The 20,522-nt window shown below is 40.4% G+C and overlaps 1 protein-coding gene across 1 annotated transcript; it reads right to left on the bottom strand.

The window, feature by feature from the left end:
• Nucleotides 1-777: 777 nt before the first annotated feature.
• Nucleotides 778-17,622, bottom strand: sptlc2b (serine palmitoyltransferase, long chain base subunit 2b). The gene is made up of 12 exons (XM_085431335.1): nt 17,301-17,622; nt 13,342-13,536; nt 12,945-13,099; nt 10,313-10,461; nt 9,772-9,896; nt 8,343-8,436; nt 7,643-7,748; nt 6,168-6,387; nt 5,669-5,795; nt 2,621-2,756; nt 2,327-2,456; nt 778-1,207 (listed from the first exon to the last, which is right to left on the bottom strand). Exons 1-12 carry the CDS (start codon nt 17,442-17,444, stop codon nt 1,094-1,096), a joined length of 1,695 nt encoding a protein of 564 aa, XP_085287461.1. The 5' UTR covers nt 17,445-17,622; the 3' UTR covers nt 778-1,093.
• Nucleotides 17,623-20,522: the final 2,900 nt, after the last annotated feature.

Below are 20,522 nucleotides of genomic sequence, written 5' to 3'. Positions count from 1 at the left end.
CCACAAATAAAAAAATAAAAGAGATCGCTAACGATCGACAAACACATGTTAAATAAATAAAGTTGTCTGTATATCAGATGAGCCCTACATCGTCATGCATACAGCGTGCTCAGATTGGCGATTCTCATGAAAGCGCTTGAGTGAGAACGATTTCAGCAGGTGAGAAAGCAACAAACAAGATAGAAATCACATGTAGCTCATTAGCTTATAGAAATGTTAAAGACACAAGGCTCAAGTTTTTGAGTGCAGGTGTAAACCGTAAATAAAGCTGAAAAATATTTCTAGAAAATATGCAGTTAAAAAAAATCCTTTGTCTTCCTCTCTGGAATTCTTTCCCTGTTAAATGTTTTAATTTTGAATATCTGCTTTGCATTTTAACAGGAAGGCTAGAAAACATATCTATACATATACTTAGAACCTTTGGTTGGGTAAAAGAACCCAATAATCTCTCTGTTCAAGTAAAAGTGATTAGGATTAAAACAAAACAAAAGCAGATAAATACATATAGTATACACATGCTTATTCCCGTGAAATAATGCATCTCTCGCTGAGGTTTGGGATGCTACCCCAAGGCAGTATTACCAACATTGTGATAAATAATATTTACATATATGATCGTTTCCTATCGACTTCATCATAGCACGAGCTATGATCAGATTTCAAGAGTGCAAGAGCAGGAAGTCATGGCAGAGCTTCTTCTACCTTGCTCTGAGTTATTTGAATTACAAAGAAACACCACGCTGCTGCTGTTATTGCACAAATAAGATACACATTCAATGTGCGCACAAGAATAAGACTTTATGTTAGACAGATGCAGTCGCAATAAGTTAGGACAAACTGGAAGGCTCTGAATGGACTTTGTAACAACGGACACGGACGCATGTGGCTGATTTTGGTCGCGGTGAAGCTGTTGGGACTTTGGCTTTGAGTCCACTGGAGTTTGATGTGAACAAATATGGATAGCATGAATGCAGACACTGGCTCAGACAAAAATACGTGGGGGCATAAGACTGATATCAGACGAGAAACGCTAAGAGAGGGGCCAGTGAGTTAGGAAAACACGCTCTGTGTGACAAGAAGAGGACGACGAGGCTCAGTCCTGAAGAAGACTCTCCTCGGACATCCACCCAAGCGAGGGAAGAGCCTGCTCACGTCTTGAGTATTTCAGCTGCAGGAGGTCGCCCACTTCACTGATGGCTTCCAATGCCTGACAAAGCAACAGGAAGAATGCAGTTAATCTCGATCCAAAATACAAGAAGAAAGCCACACAGTAAAAAAACAAAACAAAAAGACGGTACACATGCCAAAACTTAAGGGATTCAGCCAGACTGATAAGACTGGCTTTGATTTCTAACACGTCAGAGTGTTGAAGGAGGCGAGGAGTCCAAAAGCAGAGGTGAACAGAAGGCTCCCTGTATAAACCACAACTGAACACTTCTTTCCACCAGAGACTGTATCAGTGTTGCAACACACTGCAGGGCACCTGGAAACAATTTACCTTCCTCCTGACCTTTTTTCTGATTCCACGCTTTGCCTGGCTTTTCCAAAGACGGAAAAAACGGCTCCTAGAAGCTCTGCTACAAAGGCAGGCCTGATGCCGTTTAAACGGACTATTATAAATGGTGTTGACAAGCTTCCCAGTAAGATGAATGAAGTGTCTTTGGAGAGACAGAGCAGCTCAAATAAAAGTCTCTGCCTGAGTCACGCTGTAATCTTTAGAGACAGCTTGGCCCTTCTAGGTTCCTTCGAAATAAAAGGACATATTGGAAGCATTTATTATTCGACAGGCACGCTCACACATACATGGACTCGAACGCAAGGCACAAAAAGCTGTCAGTCAGCGGTCAGGCAGGCAGTTGATTAAAAGTGCAGGAATCCATGATCACCCACAGTGGATCAAAACAAACTCTTAAATCACATTGAGGATAAAATTAAGTCTTCAGCAATCAAATAGTCTATCCTGTAACAACAACTCTTGAACTGGCTTCAGTGGTGAAGGAGACCACTTAGAAGAGATCAGATGTGCCCCTCTCTTTACGTCTTTGATGATATTTAAGAACTTATTGGAAGCTGCAGATCAGAAGTGGCACTTTTGCAAAGCTCTGGTTTTAGGTCGTGCTTTACAAAGCAACATTGCAAACTGTTTTTAAAAGAGTGAACAATATTTTCAACTCAGTTTTGCACCAATTCTGCTTCCATGCGCACATAGATACGATTAACTTTTAGAGTAAAAACAGCCCATGCTGCAAGTATGAGTAAGGGGGGGGGGGGGGGGGGGAGAAGATAAAAGTAAACTTTTGTGTTTCATGTTAGAAATGGGACTTACTGTATCGAGCATCTCTCTGGTGTGAGCGGCTGATACACAGAAGCGTGCTCTGGATTCGATGATGGGCGTCGCGGGAAAGCCGACGACCACTGTACCGATGTTCCTCTTCAGCATCTCCCGACCGAAGGCGCTGATAAGCAAAGGAAACTTAGACAAAGGGCAGTGTGCTGCTATTCATACGATGGATCTACGATTAATGTTCTCATTAAGTAAAAGGTTATATTAAAAACAGAGCATATGCTCTTGTGCAGCTATACCCCAAAAAAATCTAAACAAACAAAATAAAAAACACACCCGATTTTGGCCGGCATGTAGAGCATCAGCGGTACAACGGGGGAGTCATCGTTGCCATAGATGATAAAGCCCATTTCGTGCAGTCTTCTGCGGAAGAAGGTGGTGTTCTGTGAAAGCTGTCGGAGGCGATCAGCACCTGGAAAAGGTAGACAGAGATCCAACTGGGCTTCAGAAGAGTTATTCACAATTTTGAGTCAATCTTTTGAGTCAGTTTACTCTTTACTCCCTGAGATTTCTTCCTCTTGAAGAAGTATCAACTGATTCTTCGCATTTTTGTCAAATTAAATATTATAATCTCTATTAAGTTAACTTTTTTGCAATTGGAGACCTCAAGTATTCACCAAGTAACATCTCCCGGCCTTGATTAAAGCCCCTCCACATCAATGGTGCAACCACACAGGTGTTTTCACTAAATCTGCCTGATAAGCCCTCTTCAGTACAAATTGTTCCTGATTGGCATCCCCCCACCCCTCACTCCCCATTGCACCTGTCAGAACAGGAAAACTTACACTTTTATGGCACTTTATTAGTACATGAACTTCAGTGATCTCACGCATTCCAGACAACCTGAGCAGACGTCTAATCAGCCAGAGTGAAAGCACCTGTGAGGGTGTGCTGCTCCTTTAAACCACACCGTTCTGGTTACTGGTGCTTGTAAGCTTTGTAAAATTTCATTATCTGCTCTTTTTCTGCAGCCAAGTGAAGAAAGCAGTGTGTACTTTACAGAGACCCCTCCCACCACCACTCATGACGTCTTTATTCCTCAATTTAGCTCGCTTTTGAGCACAACTGATCCAGAGTGAAATACGCAGTTGTGGTTCTAACAGCAAAACCATGTTAACAAAAACAAACAAACAAAAAAAGTACAAAACTCTCAAGAGGGCCACATTGTTTCCAGCCTTCTAGTTATTTGAAGACTAGCTTTGAAGTCAAACAGAACTCTAATATTTTATGGTCAAGAGGTCAACATCAATCATGTGTCAACCTGATACATGTTGTGGATTCACTCACTGAGTCTGTCTGAGCCTCCAGAGATAGCATCGTAACCCAACAAATAACCATATGGCACAAAGCGCCTGCCTGGCTGTGCTCAAAAATGGAGCAGAAACAGCAGCTTCAGAGCACTAAGAGACACAACAAAGTCTGACATTACACTTAACCACATGCTTCTTTTCCAGTCAGGGGATCCAAAGGTATCCACAGAAGAGTGGAAGATTCTTAAACCTCCTTATATACGGATGAAAGCTTTGTCTACATACATTTGATTAATATAAGCTTACAGGCTTTCAGCAACAACAACAGTTTCGCAGGCGGCTCAAATGTCACTCGTGACTTTGTGTCAGCGCCTGGATCTTCAAAGGGTTTCATTTCGAGGGCTGACGGGGCTGCAACCAATCAAACCGTAATAGTTACTGCTGCAATGCTGCAAGGTCAGCTGGTCTGGCCTACTCCTCTCAGACTAACTTACAGGAAAAGCTGATGACACTGTAGAAAGACAGTAACAAAAGTTAACACCAGATGTTTATTCCTATGCCTAATGAGTTTCATTTCATCTTATATCAGCATGTTTTGGAACTCCAAGTCAGTCAAGCCCTGTGAAGAGTAAAGGGGTCCCACCCTGCAAGAAAACAAGACCCTATCATCTATTTGTGTGTGTGTAGGAGAGTCCAGCAGAGTTTGATCTGCACAGACCTCTGGTCGCGAGCACCATGCTGCTTTGTACCCACAGCGTGAAGGAGCACAAACATATACAAAGAAACACACATCTGAAAGCCATAAAGGGGGAGAGGGGAGGGGCAGAATAAAGCCTTCCATCAGCCTGGACTGAACTGGACAAAAGAAAGGAACCGTTAACAACCAAATGGAAGAGCCACAATCACACAAAGTTCAGAGCCTGACCAACATATGTTGGTTTGCCAAATGTTCTCAGCTAACTTCAGACCAACACAGATATATTGCTATCAGTGTATATGTTGTCAAATATGCAACTGGGCTTGGGAAGAGTTCATTTAGAATCAACGTTGTAGGTGAGCTTATTATTAACTCAACATGTTGCAGCAGATAGCCACCCTCCTCGAGCCAAGACTTGTTCTCATTATTTTTAAAGAGAACATAATGCAGAAAAAAGTGCCTGTAGTAATCTGGTCTCATCACATGCTTTGTCCAGCAGAGCGCGCTCCAATCTCAATGTTTATAACACGTAGTACCATGGACAACTAATCTATATGTGTCTGATACTTTAAAATAAATAAATAAATAAATACTGCATTTCTCAGTCCCTGATAAAATTCTGAGCCTAAAACTCCATCATCAGTAAGCCAACAGTTTTTAAACATATTTAGAAATCAGAATCAGAAGTGTCTTGTACTAAACTTTGCACCCCATGCTGCAGTCACACGTGACACTGTCAGATTGTTTCTTATATAATATGGGCATGTACCTGTGCAGCATTTACAGCACACCCAGAAAGCTGTAACACACACACGCACTTTGATAAAGTGGCCTGACACACCTTTATGTATAGGTAAATATTTACCAGTTAGCTAATAACACTGGCTTTTATCTCTTAGCTGTGATAAAATATAGACCGTATGAAGGAGTAGAAAAGCTGGCAAAGTTGATTAGAAATTAAATAAAAGCAATACCATAGTAACTTTGCATTCAATAACCCACCAATATGTCTGCAGAATAATATCTGAATGACTGGTCTATACTGCCATCTTGTGGTTAGGTCAAATAATAGCAGGAAAACTGACCACAAACACAAGGTTAAAATTTCAGTGTTGCAACCAAAACAAAACTGCAGGGGGAAAACAAACAAAAAACCCCAAACCATACCAAAAACCATTTGTAATTAAAATTTTAAAGATTCAACTTTAATATTTGATTTGCCAGGCTAATTAACAAAACTTCTATTTGCAATTTGACCACCAAAATGTTTCTGCACAACAATAAATAAGCAGTTATCAGAAACAGTTTATGGATAAAAACACCGTCTACACTTCCCTTCCAGTATTCCAAACAGCTGTGAGCAGTTTTTCCACCTACCCAGTGTGGTCCCATCTTCTCCCATGATGATCTTCATAGAGGTGATTATCTGCTGGGCCACAGGAGGGGACATAGAGGTGGCATACATGGCGCTATGAGAGTGGCGGCGCAGATAGTCAATCAGCTCCTGACAGAATGCAATTAAAGTGAGGGGGGGGGAAAAAAAAAGTATCACTAGGACAGTTGGGACATGATTTTTTTATTTTATTTTATTTTTAAACGTGGCATACTTGAGTTTTTCAAACTGTCGTTTCTAGCTCAAAATGAAAGCATACACTCAATCAGATCCTATCTTGTAAAACAGGAAGCTGAATTCTACTTTACCAGTAAACACTGTTGGCCAACACTGAATTAAGCAATTTAGGAGTTAGGAAACTACTCAAGCTATTGACTATGAGTAAGTGTCTCAATACTGTAATAACCATGAACCATTGCTTTGACTACTTCACATTGCACAGACTAGACTTAGCCTTCTGAAAACTGTCAGCAGTTCACTAACCTTTTTGCCTCCAATATATCCCCCAGCAGCCCCAAAGCTTTTGGTGAATGTTCCCATCATGATGTCAACATCTTTGGAATCCAGGCCAAAGTAGTCCACCACTCCCCTGCCATTAGGGCCCAGGGCGCCGATACTGTGAGCCTCGTCCAGGTACAGGTAGGCCTTGTAGCGCTTCTTCAGAGCTATGACCTCAGGCAGGCGTACGATGGACCCCTCCATACTTCAGGATTATGAAAAAAAAAAAAAAGAAGAAGAAAGAAACTAAATTAAACGTCTGCAACAAACCTAAAGCCATTATTAACAAACACCCACAATCTGAACCAAAGCACCAGAAGGCTGCTGTGTAAAGCAGTTGACATTAAAAGGTACATGCCTAACACTTGCAGGGCTGTTTATGCATAGGTGAGTACAGTCTATTTTAGCAACATAAGGTTTAACTCTAGAAATCCCTGTGGAAATGAAACTCCATTAACATTGCATCAGTAAAGGGCACTGACTCTTTCAGGCAGTTGGTCTGAGAACTATATTGATCAACAGGATTGATTGTCCTTATAGTAAATCCCTTCAAAGAACAAGGAATTAGGGGTGCAACGATACACAAAATTCATGGTTTGGTTCGGTACTTTGGTGATACAAAAAAAAAAAAAATGTTCATGCCTTTTTAATTTATCATTTATTAAAATTATAAATATATATTTTAACTCAAAAGTACAGTTTTTAAATTTAATGTTGCTGAAACAACAAAATAAATCTGATCGAGGAATCACTCATCTTTGGAAAAGAGAGTTTATTACAGAGAAATGTCTCTTTCCAAAATAAAAGCTATACTATACGCTTCTTCTGGGCTATATTCTCAGCAGCATATTAAACATATCAGGTCCCCATTAGGAGAATCCTGTGCTAACGGCTGTCTAAATGACTCGGGTAAAGTTTGTAGCATGCGTGCTTGTTGTTTTTGTCTGCTTCCACTTGTCTTTGCACTAGGATGCTGTCGGAGTAAATGTGCAGTCATATTCATTGTGTTCCCACAGACAGACAGCTGCTATGTTGCTCAAAGACCGATCAACCAGCTCACATGGACAGATATCCATGTTAGTCCCACACCACCCAAAAAAAGAAGCTGTGGTTGAAGAAGCTAACATATTAAACTACCAATCTGCTAACACCACCTATGTGTCATGATATCAGAAGTGGCTAATTGTTATCTCTTTGGGTGTAGCTGTCTGCCTTGGCTAGTGGCAGATGGTCATGTAACAACTTACACCCAACCACAGTAGTATAGTCATAAAATATTAATAATTAATTTGATTTGAAGTATTTATGAGGTTGAAATGACTAAGTATACATTACCAGCTCACACAGCATATAATCTATGCTAATTCTTTAAGGCAGTACATTATTTTCGTTTAGGCAAGTGTAATGCTTTAGAATAGTATTTTATCGTGCTGAAAAACCACAAAAACTGCTGTCTGCACCTGTAGATGCCCTCCACCACAATAAGAATTTTCTTCCAGGGTCGGTGGGTTCTCGGCTGCCCGTGCACGATGGCATCTCTCAGTAGCTTCTCAAGGCTTTGCATGTCTACAACACAAAGGAGTTTGTGAATAAATGTTTGTTTTAGGTTACTCGTTAAATCACTGACAGTAAGAAAAGCCAAGTAATGAAAAGACAAGCAAATTTAAGGATTAACATTTTCCCAACAGAAATATGAGACCTGTGTTAAATGGATGAACAACTCTGTCAATATTTCATGATCACAGAGCATTTTCTCAGAAGCCACACAGCTTGGTTCCTGCCTGCTGACTACACGTCATGATCTCAGGTGTGTGTGTGTGTGTCATGTTTTTATCCTGAGCCGAAAAATAACCACACCCTATAATGTGTTATTTAGCACTGGAAACAATACAGTCAATGTATAACTGCAGACGTGAGTAAGCAAGTGTCCAAAAAAATAGTTTGGATTTTATAAAAGCAGCATGCTGAAATGTACGCACACACCCACGCTGAATGTCTTTGCTATCCTTTTGACTTAACGGGAATTATTGTTAATTGTTGCATAGAGTTGAAAGATCCATTCTAATCCTTTGTCTCCAGTGTAATGTCAAGCTTTGGGTGTAACGCAAAATACAGCTCAACTGCTTGCAGGTCAGAGGTTTAAAACTGGAAGTCACTCACTGTTGTGTTTGAAGACCCGAATCGTGGAGCCCGACAGACGAGCACCCAGCACCAGCGACGTATGATTCAGCTCATCGCTCAGGATGAGGCAACCCTACAACCGCAAACAGAAATGAATTTTTCAAATGAAAGCGACAAAGTTTACACATTTTCACGTAACTTTAGCAGCTCACCAAGTAGCCAGAACAGCAGAACGCCATCATTTCTCCAGAAATGTATATAGCTCAGAATTTAAAGAACTATCTTCGCTCATCCTTGTTTAGGGATGGATCTATTGTTATTTAGGTTACACTTAAGGTAAGCCTTTAGTACAAGAGGCAAATATTACAAGAAGAAGAAATCGCGTAACTGACACACTATGCCTGCCAATGTGAATTTTTATTACATTGAAGAGTGAATTAAATATGACAGATAAAAAATGGATCGATAATTGTTAAGTTCATACAGATTGAAAGCAAAAAAGACATCATTAAAAGCAATACCAACCCGTTTAAAAACAAAACAAACCGAAAACAGATAACATAGCAAAATGGCAGCCTGCCCAGCTCTTAAAATCAACACGCCCAAACGGTCAAATAAAAGTTCCTCTAGCCAATGAAAACCCGAGTTCGTTACAACATCACACTATGAGGACAAGGATGTGAGCTAGTAGAAACGTGACAACCACAGTTAAGAATTTATTAATGTTTATGACCAGAGCAGTCTGATTAAATGTCAGTCTCGATATTGTTCCCTTTCCCACGTTTGTCATTAATGGTCATAAAGACGTATGCTCTGACTCACAAGGTGCAGTGACACGCGCCTATCAGCACAGGTTTCTACCTCCCCACCAGCTACAGAAGAAAAGCATCACGGCTGGAACAACAGGAATTCCAACACTCAGATGTTTTGAAAACTTTCCCAGAAACTAACGGGTTTTAGAACAACCTGAACTCTACAAGCGTGGCTATCCATCTGAAAAAAATACCCTGTTTTTGTTTGTTGTGGTTGTTGTTGTTTTTTTTTTAATCCTGTCCCCTCTGGCAGCCTCTGCAATCTGAATTATGATCTGAATGCATGATTGTGCCAAACACATTTTGGTTTTCCCACCAACACAACACCCCAGGCCCCACACCCAGAGACCCCGATTAAACCTGTTTGACCAGGATGTATTATGAATGGAGTGATTTTTTTCCAACTGTTTTGGCAAGGCCTTTGTAAAGTATTTAGTTTTACATTTATAAGTGACATTGGGCAGTAGCTCTGTGGGAGGGCAGGATCTTCGCCTGGTATCCAGTAAGTATCCCATTTTCACTTTATACAGGAAGAGGTGGGTTTCCTCAGCAGAAATTGCTGTTACCAACACTCACAAAGGGCTCAACGTGATAACATACGTACAGACTCAGTTGAATACATTTGAGTGACAATGGAAGTGAATGAAATTCCTCACCTTCCCCATGAGAGCAGGAATATTCATGGAATTGGTTGCAAAACCCATGCCAAAGGCCATGGCTGACTCAACTCCCAGAAACCTGGCAACCAATTGCTCCATTTCCTCGTGGATGTCCAAGTTTCCTGAAAAATCACAGCAGCTCTTCAGGTTCCTCTAATATTTAAATTACAGACTTTTCTCTAAGTCACGCTGCCTTTTCTATCATATCGGTGAAGTCAGTCCATTTCCCTTAAGCTACACCCCCCCCAAAAAAAGTAAAGAAAAAAAGAGAAAAAGAGAGCAGCATACTAGGTGCTGAACTGTAAAAGGATTTGAATTTCAAAGCTCCCATCACAGATTATTATTTCAGCACTTGAGCTGTGGCTACTGATGCATCCTGAAAGTGAAAACAAATGTGGAGCAGCGGTTTAAGTGGAAGTGGAGAGTCTGGGCAATTCCACTTTTACTCATAGTGGAAAAAAGCATCCTTGAAGGATGACGAATCACAAGAAGGATTTCACAGACCAAATGTCAACATTCAAAAGATTTCACCCCTTACCCATCTCACAGCGAGTGCTGCCCACTCCCACTCCATACATTTTTGTGACCTCGAGAGCAGCATCGGCACAAGCTCCGGTGTTCTCAGCGAAGCCGAGGTAGTTGTATGAGCCCATGTTGATAACGTCCTTCACCACTTTGCCTGTATGCCTGACGGGAAGAGACAGAAAATTGGGTTTTAAAAAAAGTTGTTTCTTTAACCTTGTTTGCTCATTTTGCAATGCAAATCTTTTTTAGTGTTTACATTTCAGCTTCCAATGTTATCATGCACATTGGAACAATAAACTTATGTTATCAATAGAATTTGGCAGGTATGCTGCATTTTTTAAAACAATAGATACTAATCAGAGAAATATTTTTAAAGAATGATAGTCTTTAAAATAAGCAGAGCAGTTTATTGACAGCTACTGAACTAAATTCAGTAGCTGTCAATAAACTTTTCAACTCTTTAATTACAGATCACTTAACATTATAAAGACCCTACTGTACCCTATTGTAGGTAGCATGTGCTAGCTCGTGCTACCTACAATAGGGAGAAATAACAACATCCCCTTTAACAGAAAGAAACTTAGAGCAGAGCCGGACTTTATGAACAAAAGTATTGGGCCACACCTGTTTTCAGCCCTACTGCCAAATGCCGTACACACCTGGCTTTGCAGTCTGCCTTCACAAACTTTTGTGATATAATCAGTCATTCTAAAGAGCTCACTGAATTCCAGCATGGCACTGTGACAGGATGCCACCTTTGCAACAAGTCAGTTCATGAAAGTTTTCCCTCCCAGACATTTCATGAGCAGCTGTAAGTGGCATTATTGCAAAATGGAAGCATTTAGGAACCACAACAACTCAGCTACAAAGCAGTGGACCTTTTAAAGTTACGGTGGATCGTAGGTAGAGCTGGGCGATAGAACGATAACGATATGTATTGCGAAATAACTTTTCTATCGAGGAAACGTTAAACTATTGCGATAGGCCTCATCTCTCTTGTCCTCTTTAAAAAAAAAAAAAAAAAAAAAAAGGAACAACAGCCAATCCAAATTAAGTAGCACAGAGCCGAACCAATCACAGCCGCAGCGTCACGTGACTGGTTACGTGCCGCACATGTGTATTTGTTTGGGAAGCAGCCAGCGGTAATGGAGGAAATGACTGACTAGAGAAAAATCAACCGAGCGTGACCGAAGGTTACCGAAGAGAAAACAGATGATGGTTCCAATGCCGGAGAGATTGTCGAACGGAAGAGCCATAGAAGTTCCGTAGTGTGGAGGTATTTCGGCTATTTCAAGTCTGACAAAAACAGAGCAGCGCCCACTGTAAATTGTGCTGAAAGCAAGTCTGGAAATACAATAAACCAGTGCATGCTCAATCTCTGACTGGAAGCGCTAATTCGTCATTCGGCTTTTGTCAGACTAAAGTAACTGTTAAAACTGTTTGAAAAGCTCAGCTATACAACAAGGAGAGATTGAGAATTTCCTTTTAGTTCTCAGTTTATTTGATATTGACAAAAGTTAGTCAATTTTGTCTGTTCTTCTGTAAAACAAACTAAGATTTATTTTTAGAATTAATATTTTGTTTCTAAGTGGAATTGACAATTTAGTCTGTTTCGTTTGTTCTATTTTGAAACTTAAATGCTTTAGCGGCTGCCTTTTGTGTAGTTTGCAATATTTGCCTTTATTTATCTGAAAAAGTCTCATGTTCCTTAAGTACATCTACCCTGTTGAACTTATTATGGGAAATAAATATTTAAATCAAAAGAAGCTGCTGATTATTTCACATTTTACTTGTGAGCAACGGCACATTTAAATCTTACAAATATAGTTATTTGGCTTATATTGTGATAGATATCGTTATCGCCTGAAATGAAAAGAACATATCGTGATATGAAAAAATCTTATATCGCCCAGCTCTAATCGTAGGTAAAAGTCGCCAAAGCTCTGCAGACTCATTAACTACAGAATTCCAAACCTCCTCTGGCATTAACATCAGCACAAAAACTGTATGCCGAGAGATTCCTGGCAGAACAGGAATCTGTTTGTATTTAAAGTTTTACAGAAGTAAGCTGCTCTTTTAGGGCACTGAGCTAAAGCACTCTGAACGCCCTTGAAGTAAACACAGAAATAAAAATGATCAACTCACTCATCTAATTTGGTTCGTCATTATCGTCTAATCATATTTTCCTAAATAGTACCTCTGGAAATCTACAGGTGTAAGGGAAATACATTTGAGGCTTTAAAGGACCGACTGCCAGTTTGCTTTGGGATGTCAGCATGTTCAGGGATGATTTCTCTTTCATACTTTACTGTAATGAGTTGTGTAGGGTGTATCTTAGGACATCATGTGACAGAAAGCAGTGGTTTCAACATAACCACGTGAATCATGCCTTGCATCACTCACTATCAGAAACACAAGGTCAGTAAACTGTGAGTGTAAATCAGTGACACAGAAATACACACCTCAGAGAGACTACGTCACTCTCATTATCAGAACTGCAAGGTCAGTGACTTAAAGTGCATGTTAATGGAACAGACACACACACCTCTCAGGGGAGTAATGACCTTCGTGTGAAACACCTCTATTCAAAATAAACACATGGAGACAAAGAACCACAAAAACAACACAAAAAACAAGCGACTTACTCAAACGTCCAGTTGTAGTCGTGAGTTACTCTCTCTACCAAGTCCACCTTGGCACCAGGAACACTGCAGATAGGGCGGTTCCAGTTGTCTCGGATCCGCATGTACAAATTCCTGGTGTAAAAGTTTTCAAAATCCTGATAGAGGGGGACAAAATCCTGCAGAAAGAAAGCAAGAAAGTGCAGACGATTTCTAACATAATCTTGACAGTTTAAATTAGGAGCAATCTCTGAACCAGATGTAAAACAACATAACATGAACACCAACTCATCAAATATCCAAAATTCAAACATAAAACATGTTGCAATAAAAGTAGGACGACTAGATTATTTTGTCTTGTTTGGAATTTGTCCCCTGAATTTGTCTTGTATGTGAAAAACTTCAGTATACACTTCATTACCTTCTGCTCGTCTCTCTCACGGGCCACATGGCACTTTTCAATGTCCCAGTGTCTAAGGAAGTCTCTGAGGTAGCCAAAGATGGTGAGGATACCGTAGCCCATGTAGGTGAGCACAGCAACCCATAGAGGAGTCTCCTCGAAGGATTCCACAAATGGTTTCTTGTACAAGCTGTAATTATGGGGGACATTTTGGTTCTGGAAGTCAACAAAAAACAAAACAAAAGGTTAGAATCTCAATTTCAATTAACAAGTGAAATTTAAACATCTTTGTGCAGATTCAACCAGCCAATCTGAGTGTGAGATATAGATTTAAGACCATTTCCGCATCTCGCCAGATCTGTTCGCTTACTACTACTACTATACAAGAACTCCAAAACACAGCGGTCACTCCGGTTTAAGCTGGAGTTTGAGTTTGTCTTGCAAAGACTGTCAGAAAGCTAAAAGTTACACAATAAGCACATATATTCGTGGACACTGAGGCATTCCTGTGTCACTGCAGCCCCCCCAGCCCATTCCCTCTAGGGCTCTGAGTCACTGAGCTTTATGAATAGTTATATTGATCTTGGATTGTGAGGTGATATAAATGTGGTCATAGATTGGTGGAGCAGCACAACATTGAAAAAAATAATAATAAAAAAGCTTGGCTATTTGATTTTTTTGGTAACAGTAAACCGATGAGGGCAGTTACTCATTACATTGCTCTGCCCTGCAGCTTAGCAGCCATATCGCATATGACCAGTCATGCCTCTCCGAGAAACACCTTTGAGCTTATGACCAGGAGAGAAGCGTGCATGTGTGTGCACAGGGTGTGTAACTAAACCCAACCACACAGGTAAAGGTTCACTGAAACAGCACTGAGAGAATAGCACTCGGGCAGCCATGTTTTCTGAAAGCAGTGAGCACAAAACAGTCCTGTTCAAGTGCACTGTTCAAACAGACTGTTGCATACCGATGGCAGCCAACAAGACTAGATGTAGTTTGCCTGGCTTCAGATTTACTCTGTTTAAAAATAAAATAAAAACTACACCAGAGGTCCCATTTGTTTATAGACGAGCATCACTGAAACTGCACCCAGAGAAACAGCCAAAAAACAACCCTTTATGTTTGCTCTTTCTCATGCTTCCTCTGCAGTTCAGCAGATCATATTACACTGTATACATAATAAGAGCAGCTCTTGGTGTACGGTTCACATCAGACACAACAAATTATGTCTAATTGTCAGCTGAAAGGATCTTTCACTCTGCAAGCTCAAATCCTTCTTCCAACCATTTTTTGATAAACTTGTCATACGTGATTATTGATCCGTCATTGAAATCCAGTCTTTACTGTAAAATGTGTTAAATACTGCACTCGATCAACAGGGAACACTCATTTCAACTAGCTGACTGAAGGAAACAGTTTAAAAAACAAAACAGTGCTGCTAAAAGAGAGAAATTATTAACAGCCCTATTCCTCCATCAAACACAGGTCTCACCAGGAAGCAACAACAAATTCAAGGCCTTATCAACAGCAAGCAGAGTGCCCAATCAAAGCAGGCACAGGAGAACGCTTTTTCACCATTTACAGCAATTCCAGTTTAAGTGTAAATACCATGTATAACAATGACCAAGGCCAATCACCCAGTTTGACATTGCCAAATAAAATTAAAGAGGTCCTAATGTGCGCATTTCTAGCTCCAGGTTTCTTTTTTTTGGGACTCCATTAGCTTTTACTTTTTGCCTTAAACCAGCTCATTACAGGCCCCGCCCTCATAAACTGAAGGTTTGAGGAGCAGGTGGGTAGGGCAGCAGTCAGCCTCGTGTCCCTAAGATGACTATATTCGCTACCAGTGACTCACACAGAGGCAAGAGTAGGAAAAAGAAACTTTTCTAAACTGATCGTTTGGTTCACAGCCTTTACCGCCACATACATTCATTTCATTATTTGCAACTTTGACGATGTTAAAACGAGCGTCTATATATATATCTTTAAGGATTAAGCTGTTAATATAGCCACAAAATCTGGATCTAGTAATGTAAATGCATTAGTGTTGAAATCAGCATTCTGAATGCTGTTGGATTAATGCTGTCTCCCTTCTGTGTTTAATTTAAACAAGCTAAAAACAACAAACACAAGGCAGACCTCCACTACCACAAAAAAACAAAAACACTTTCAAAAAGAGTTCTTTTCTTTTCGTGGGTTTCATTCCTGCCTTGGGAATGAAAGGGAAGGACCCCACCCTTCACAGCCTGAAGACATTCCTCTCCTGCTCAAGTGTCATGTGAAAGTAGTGGTGTCCTTCTCTCCCAGGATACTGATAGGTTTCTGTGGTAATAACTCCGCAGGACCTCAGTCGTCTCATACTGGGGTCAGCGCAAACAAAGGCCTGTCTGATTTCACCTGGCACAGGTGCAATATACATACAAGAGGTGAAAAACAACAGAGTGTAAAGTTACAGAAAAAAGTCTCCACTGCAGTCAGGCCTGATCAGATGGCATGCTCCCCTTGACAGCATAAGTATATGTAGCCTATACAGCGCAGTAAAACCCAATACAAGGTAGAATCACAGTAGTGACTTTCTAGATTGGAATATGTTAAAGAGAAATGCTTATTTAAAAATAAAAAGTACGTACAAGTTAATTTTAACTTAAACAGCTAGCTTGAGGTTTATAGTATTAGGCCTAAAAGTGTAGACTGTATGAGATCACCAGAGAATGCATTTCCTGAAGAAACTGCAGTGTGAATGCTGATAGCTGAATGTTTTGAGCTGAAATGTAATGTCATATTGAATGAGCTGAAATAGGCCGAATCATTCACCTGAAGGCTAAAATGTAGAACAGTTAAGAGCTAAAGTTCACACAGAAGTAGTTTCAAAATTGGAAAGTAGCTGAACATCTTTAAAATTGAGATGAGAAAAAGCTGACCAATACCAAAAGAAATTTAGAATCACAAAACATCTGAATGAATATTGAAAGTTCATATTCTTTAAATCACTGAAATGTGGGGAGAATCCACTACAGACACACAACAGTGTGTTCGTTATGCTCCTGCTGTCATAAATGTGGCCACAGGAGCAATTTAAAAAGTGGAGTCTTTCCTGCTGTTGAGACAAACTAACTAAAAATACAACACAGTATGTCTCTATGGGTTGGTTAGAAGTTACTCCCTTCACTTGCATCCACAGTTTAAAAAGGTTACATGTGTTAGTTTTGAAAGATGCATTGTTGATAACTGTAGACCAAACTCTGTGGACACAGCAGCAGTTGAAAGAGAAGATTTTAAGGTGCATCTTTTGATCTATGCCACTCTGGCATTTGGCTTTTCTCACTGTAATTGCCAACATTCCATAGACACCCATTATAAACTCTGAAACGGGTGAAAAAAAAGCATTAAACTCAAACTTTGAACACCACAGACACCATTCAAACTTTGTGTCTGTAGGTCAACGTATGTGGAAGTAGTTAGAGATGAAAGATGAGTAAGTTGAAAGAAGATTTGAACAGTCTCCCCCACTGAAATACATTATAAATATTTGTTGAATAAAGTTGAATAATTTGAAAATATAAAAGTTAGAAATGAGGGAAAATACCAGCAGTAATGTCCAAAAGAAGAGGAATCTAACGGTGGTTTACAGTTTTTTTCTATGCTGAATGGCGCTGAAGGAGAAAGCGTAAAACAAACGTACGGAATATGAAATAATAACAATAATAATAAAGACGTGAACCAACTGCCCAGACTTCAGTCTTGGCTAATTTCATTGACATGGCAGCTAACTCGTGAGGTCACAGTCATATGGCAGCTACTCACACTCACATGCCTGCTGTGGAAACACACTCCCTCACAGGAGTATGTGGCCACAGTACAAACAGAAGTAATACAAACGAACGGCTCACAGGCTAACACTAACAGGATTAATTCAAACTATGCTGAAGAGCTGTTTGTATATGAATGTGCCCTAGCAGTTGACGGTTGGGCCTTACCTTGTCTCTGGGGCGGCGATACTTCTGTGGCTGTTCAAACAGAGAGTGATCCTTCACGAAGCCATTTTTACTGGCCTTTTTACCATTCGAGGTCCGGTGACAAATGTCCCCGTTTAGCAGCTTACTCGTAGCACTTTCCGTCATCTTCGTCGACCGGCTAAACCTATAAATTTCCCGGTTTGACGTAGCTTAACTTGGGTAACGTTATCGTGAAGTATGAGCTGAAGAAGAAGACGCTATTCAACGCCCACTATGAACCATGAAGACACGAGACTGCCGGAAATCCCCGCCCCTCAATGGTGTTATTGGCCAATGCGGTTACTCCAGGACAAAGATCGTCTATTTAAGTCAAAAAATATTGTTCCTATCGTTTAAACAAAACAATGAACGATAAAATACACACACACACACACACACACACACACACACACACACACACACACACACACACACACACACACACACACACACATATATGGTGGTGTGTGTGTGTGTGAGAAATAGAGAGACAGAGAGAGAGACGAGAGAAACGACTGTCACTGCTTATATACATTTCCTGCTATGTCTTACGTAACAGCTGCTGTTCAAATAACAAGAAAAGTGATGATAACTAATTTGGGGTCTTGGATTCATTGCAATTAGCACTTGTCACGATTCTCCCAATTTTTAGGCAAACAATTTTCCATTAAGCTCAGGAAACATAATCTGCAAATTTCGTGGCGGGATTTAACAACGTGATGACATTGCGTTTTATTAGGAACAGTGTGAGAGCTCTTACTCTACTCCTCCCTCCCTCTCTGCTAGGCCCACCCTCTCGTTAGCGTTGGACGTCCTAAAGCCCGGGCCTTGGAAATAACCCAGAATAACCTTCGCTTGGGCGTCAACTGAACACCTTTTTCCGCAGACGTTTTTATGTGCCGAGAAGATACAAAACAATGCGTCACTGTGTATACTGTGCAATAAATTAATTCCACTATTAACGCCTTAATTACGTATTACTTCATGGGAGAAACACTGCCATGGACCATATTTGAAGTACACAGGCAGGGAAGAGATCTCTGTTGTGAAAGCGTGCAGCAACAATGGCATTTCCTGGACACACAGCCAGGGTTTTGTGGTGGACCTCCTTGTTGTACTTCCTGTTCTTTTCCTGTTTGGTACATGTCTAGTGGGGAAACGTGCCTGGCTGTCAGCACACAGTGCTGGATAATATGTGACTGTTTGTACAATCCTCCTGCTGTAAAGCAGCATTACGCTCCTTTCTGGGTCCATCATTTGCATGTATTTGTTTGGTTGCTGGAGGAATATTTCATGTGAACAGGGCTGTTCAGACTCTTTAAAAACCCATTCCCACTTTTAGCCTCCTAGATGGCACTGTTGTGCTATGGAAAGGTTGAGCCCCATCTGTTCCCGTACCTGCAGTCAGAGGTTATATGCTGGTGCTGTCGGTCAAATATAGTTCAGAGTTAAGCGGCATCGGCGTGTTGCTTCGGTGTCACATCCGCAATTAAGACACTGATGATAAAATCTGATGATTTAATTCTCTAATCAATGGTCAGCCCTCCTCTCAAGGTGGTAACCTTGTTTGTGGATTAATGCAACATCAGCCTGGTCAGCTCTTACCACTGTGCACAAATGCAGTTAAGCACCCATCCATTCCAAACCTGATAAAGGTGATAAGGATCCAGCTTTAATAGGATCAGAGGCAGGGTTAAAAGGTACAGGGACGTGCTCTCATGGATGCAGATAGTGCAAGGAGCTTTTACGTTGATGGTATTCGTTCTGATGAGACTGTGGAAACCATACTAACGTAAAATGAGCAAGCAGTTTGTTCTTGGTATGACCTCTGTCTTCTCGTAATTATTAGCTTTATCCCTTAAACAGATCTGATGCATTGGATAGTCATTACACTGTTATTTGTTAATAATACAAATTCTATGTTATGTTACGCGTTATGATAACTGTGGAACAGATTCATCTCTGAGATATAACCTTAACAGTATCACAGACCTTTTTGTTTTTCAGCTGCTACTATCGCACGTCCAAGGGTTCCCAACTAAAGCAAGTGAGGCAGCAGTCCCAGGTACTGAGCTCCAAGAGCTGAAAAGATATTAAAAATTGACCTCCATTCCTGCCAGGGGTGCCAGATCTGTAGTTTTCCTAGAAGAGTGGGTTAAATAGGGTAGAATTAAAATGTATACCCTTCTCTTCTTCTTTCAGCTCGTCTTGTTAGGTGGATCATCTGCCTCACTATCTGCATGTCCTCCTTCATTGCATCCATGAACTTTCTCTATGGTCTTTCTATTTTCCTCCTGCCTGGCAGCTCCTCTTCTGCACATGTCCAAAACACCTCAGTCTCGACTCTTTAACTTTGTCTCCAGCTCACTCCCAGTGAAACTCTTAGCACCTTCCAATCTGTATACTCAAATCCTAACAAACTCCTAATTAAAGTTGCCAACTCTACTGGTATTGGGCTTTTTCTTTTAGTTTTCGATTTATTTTGGCTAGTTGTGATTGGCTGTTAGACTGACTTGTTGGCAAATGAATGCTGAAGAGGCCTGATTTTGTATATCTTCCGTAATTTGGATGACCATGACTTCATTTTTTGACTTTGTATCTTACTTAATATAATGATTAACTGGTCAATGAAACAAACAAGCCCATAATTACTCTCATTGCCTTACTTGCAGTTATAATATAGTTGTCCTACACAGTACTATAGGAATGAAAGTAGCAATTAGTTAACAAGCTTCAAGCCTTTGAGAGTTATTTAACTTTTCTTACTATTGCTACATACAGTTTTCAAGGCTGTTGATATCTAGCATTTTTTTTAATCTTAACAAAATGTAAAGTTGCTTCTATGTTCCTGAGCAATAAATATATAATGAATACTGAAGTCAGTGCAGATCTTAAACTTGCATTCTTTCTAATGGCCACCAGGTGACGACTCCACTGTATGCAAGAAGACGCTCCAGTGTGCAGAAGTGCGTGACTGAATGACATATCCTTGGTAAATGTTTCCAAATGTGTTTATGGTCTTAATACTAATATTAGGTCACTTTGAAATTGTAGAAACAGTTGGACTAAAATAAACATTAAGCAGGCTGTTTTCTCATTGACGAGTTGCTACTGAGTGAGGCCTAAGTCACAGTGATTATTCCCATCATACATATACAGTCTATGCTAAGATTAATGGGGAATTTGCCAGATGGGGGAATGCTA

Source organism: Copadichromis virginalis, linkage group LG15 (genome assembly GCF_057382275.1).
Source record: "Copadichromis virginalis isolate Kocher_CV1m ecotype Utaka linkage group LG15, C_Virginalis_male_GT1.1, whole genome shotgun sequence".
Taxonomy (NCBI): domain Eukaryota; kingdom Metazoa; phylum Chordata; class Actinopteri; order Cichliformes; family Cichlidae; genus Copadichromis; species Copadichromis virginalis.
Note: the sequence above shows the minus strand (reverse complement) of the source record. Positions and strands in the feature narration are given on the sequence as shown.

Coding starts and splice junctions, on each gene's coding strand:
- sptlc2b (XM_085431335.1), bottom strand. CDS start 17,444: ATGACGGAAAGTGCTACGAGTAAGCTGCTAAACGGGGACATTTGTCAC. Junction 8,437..9,771: donor TTCCTGCTCTCATGGGGAAG/GTGAGGAATTTC, acceptor TTGCGGTTGTAG/GGTTGCCTCATCCTGAGCGA. Junction 2,457..2,620: donor TACATGCCGGCCAAAATCGG/GTGTGTTTTTTA, acceptor TTTGCTTATCAG/CGCCTTCGGTCGGGAGATGC.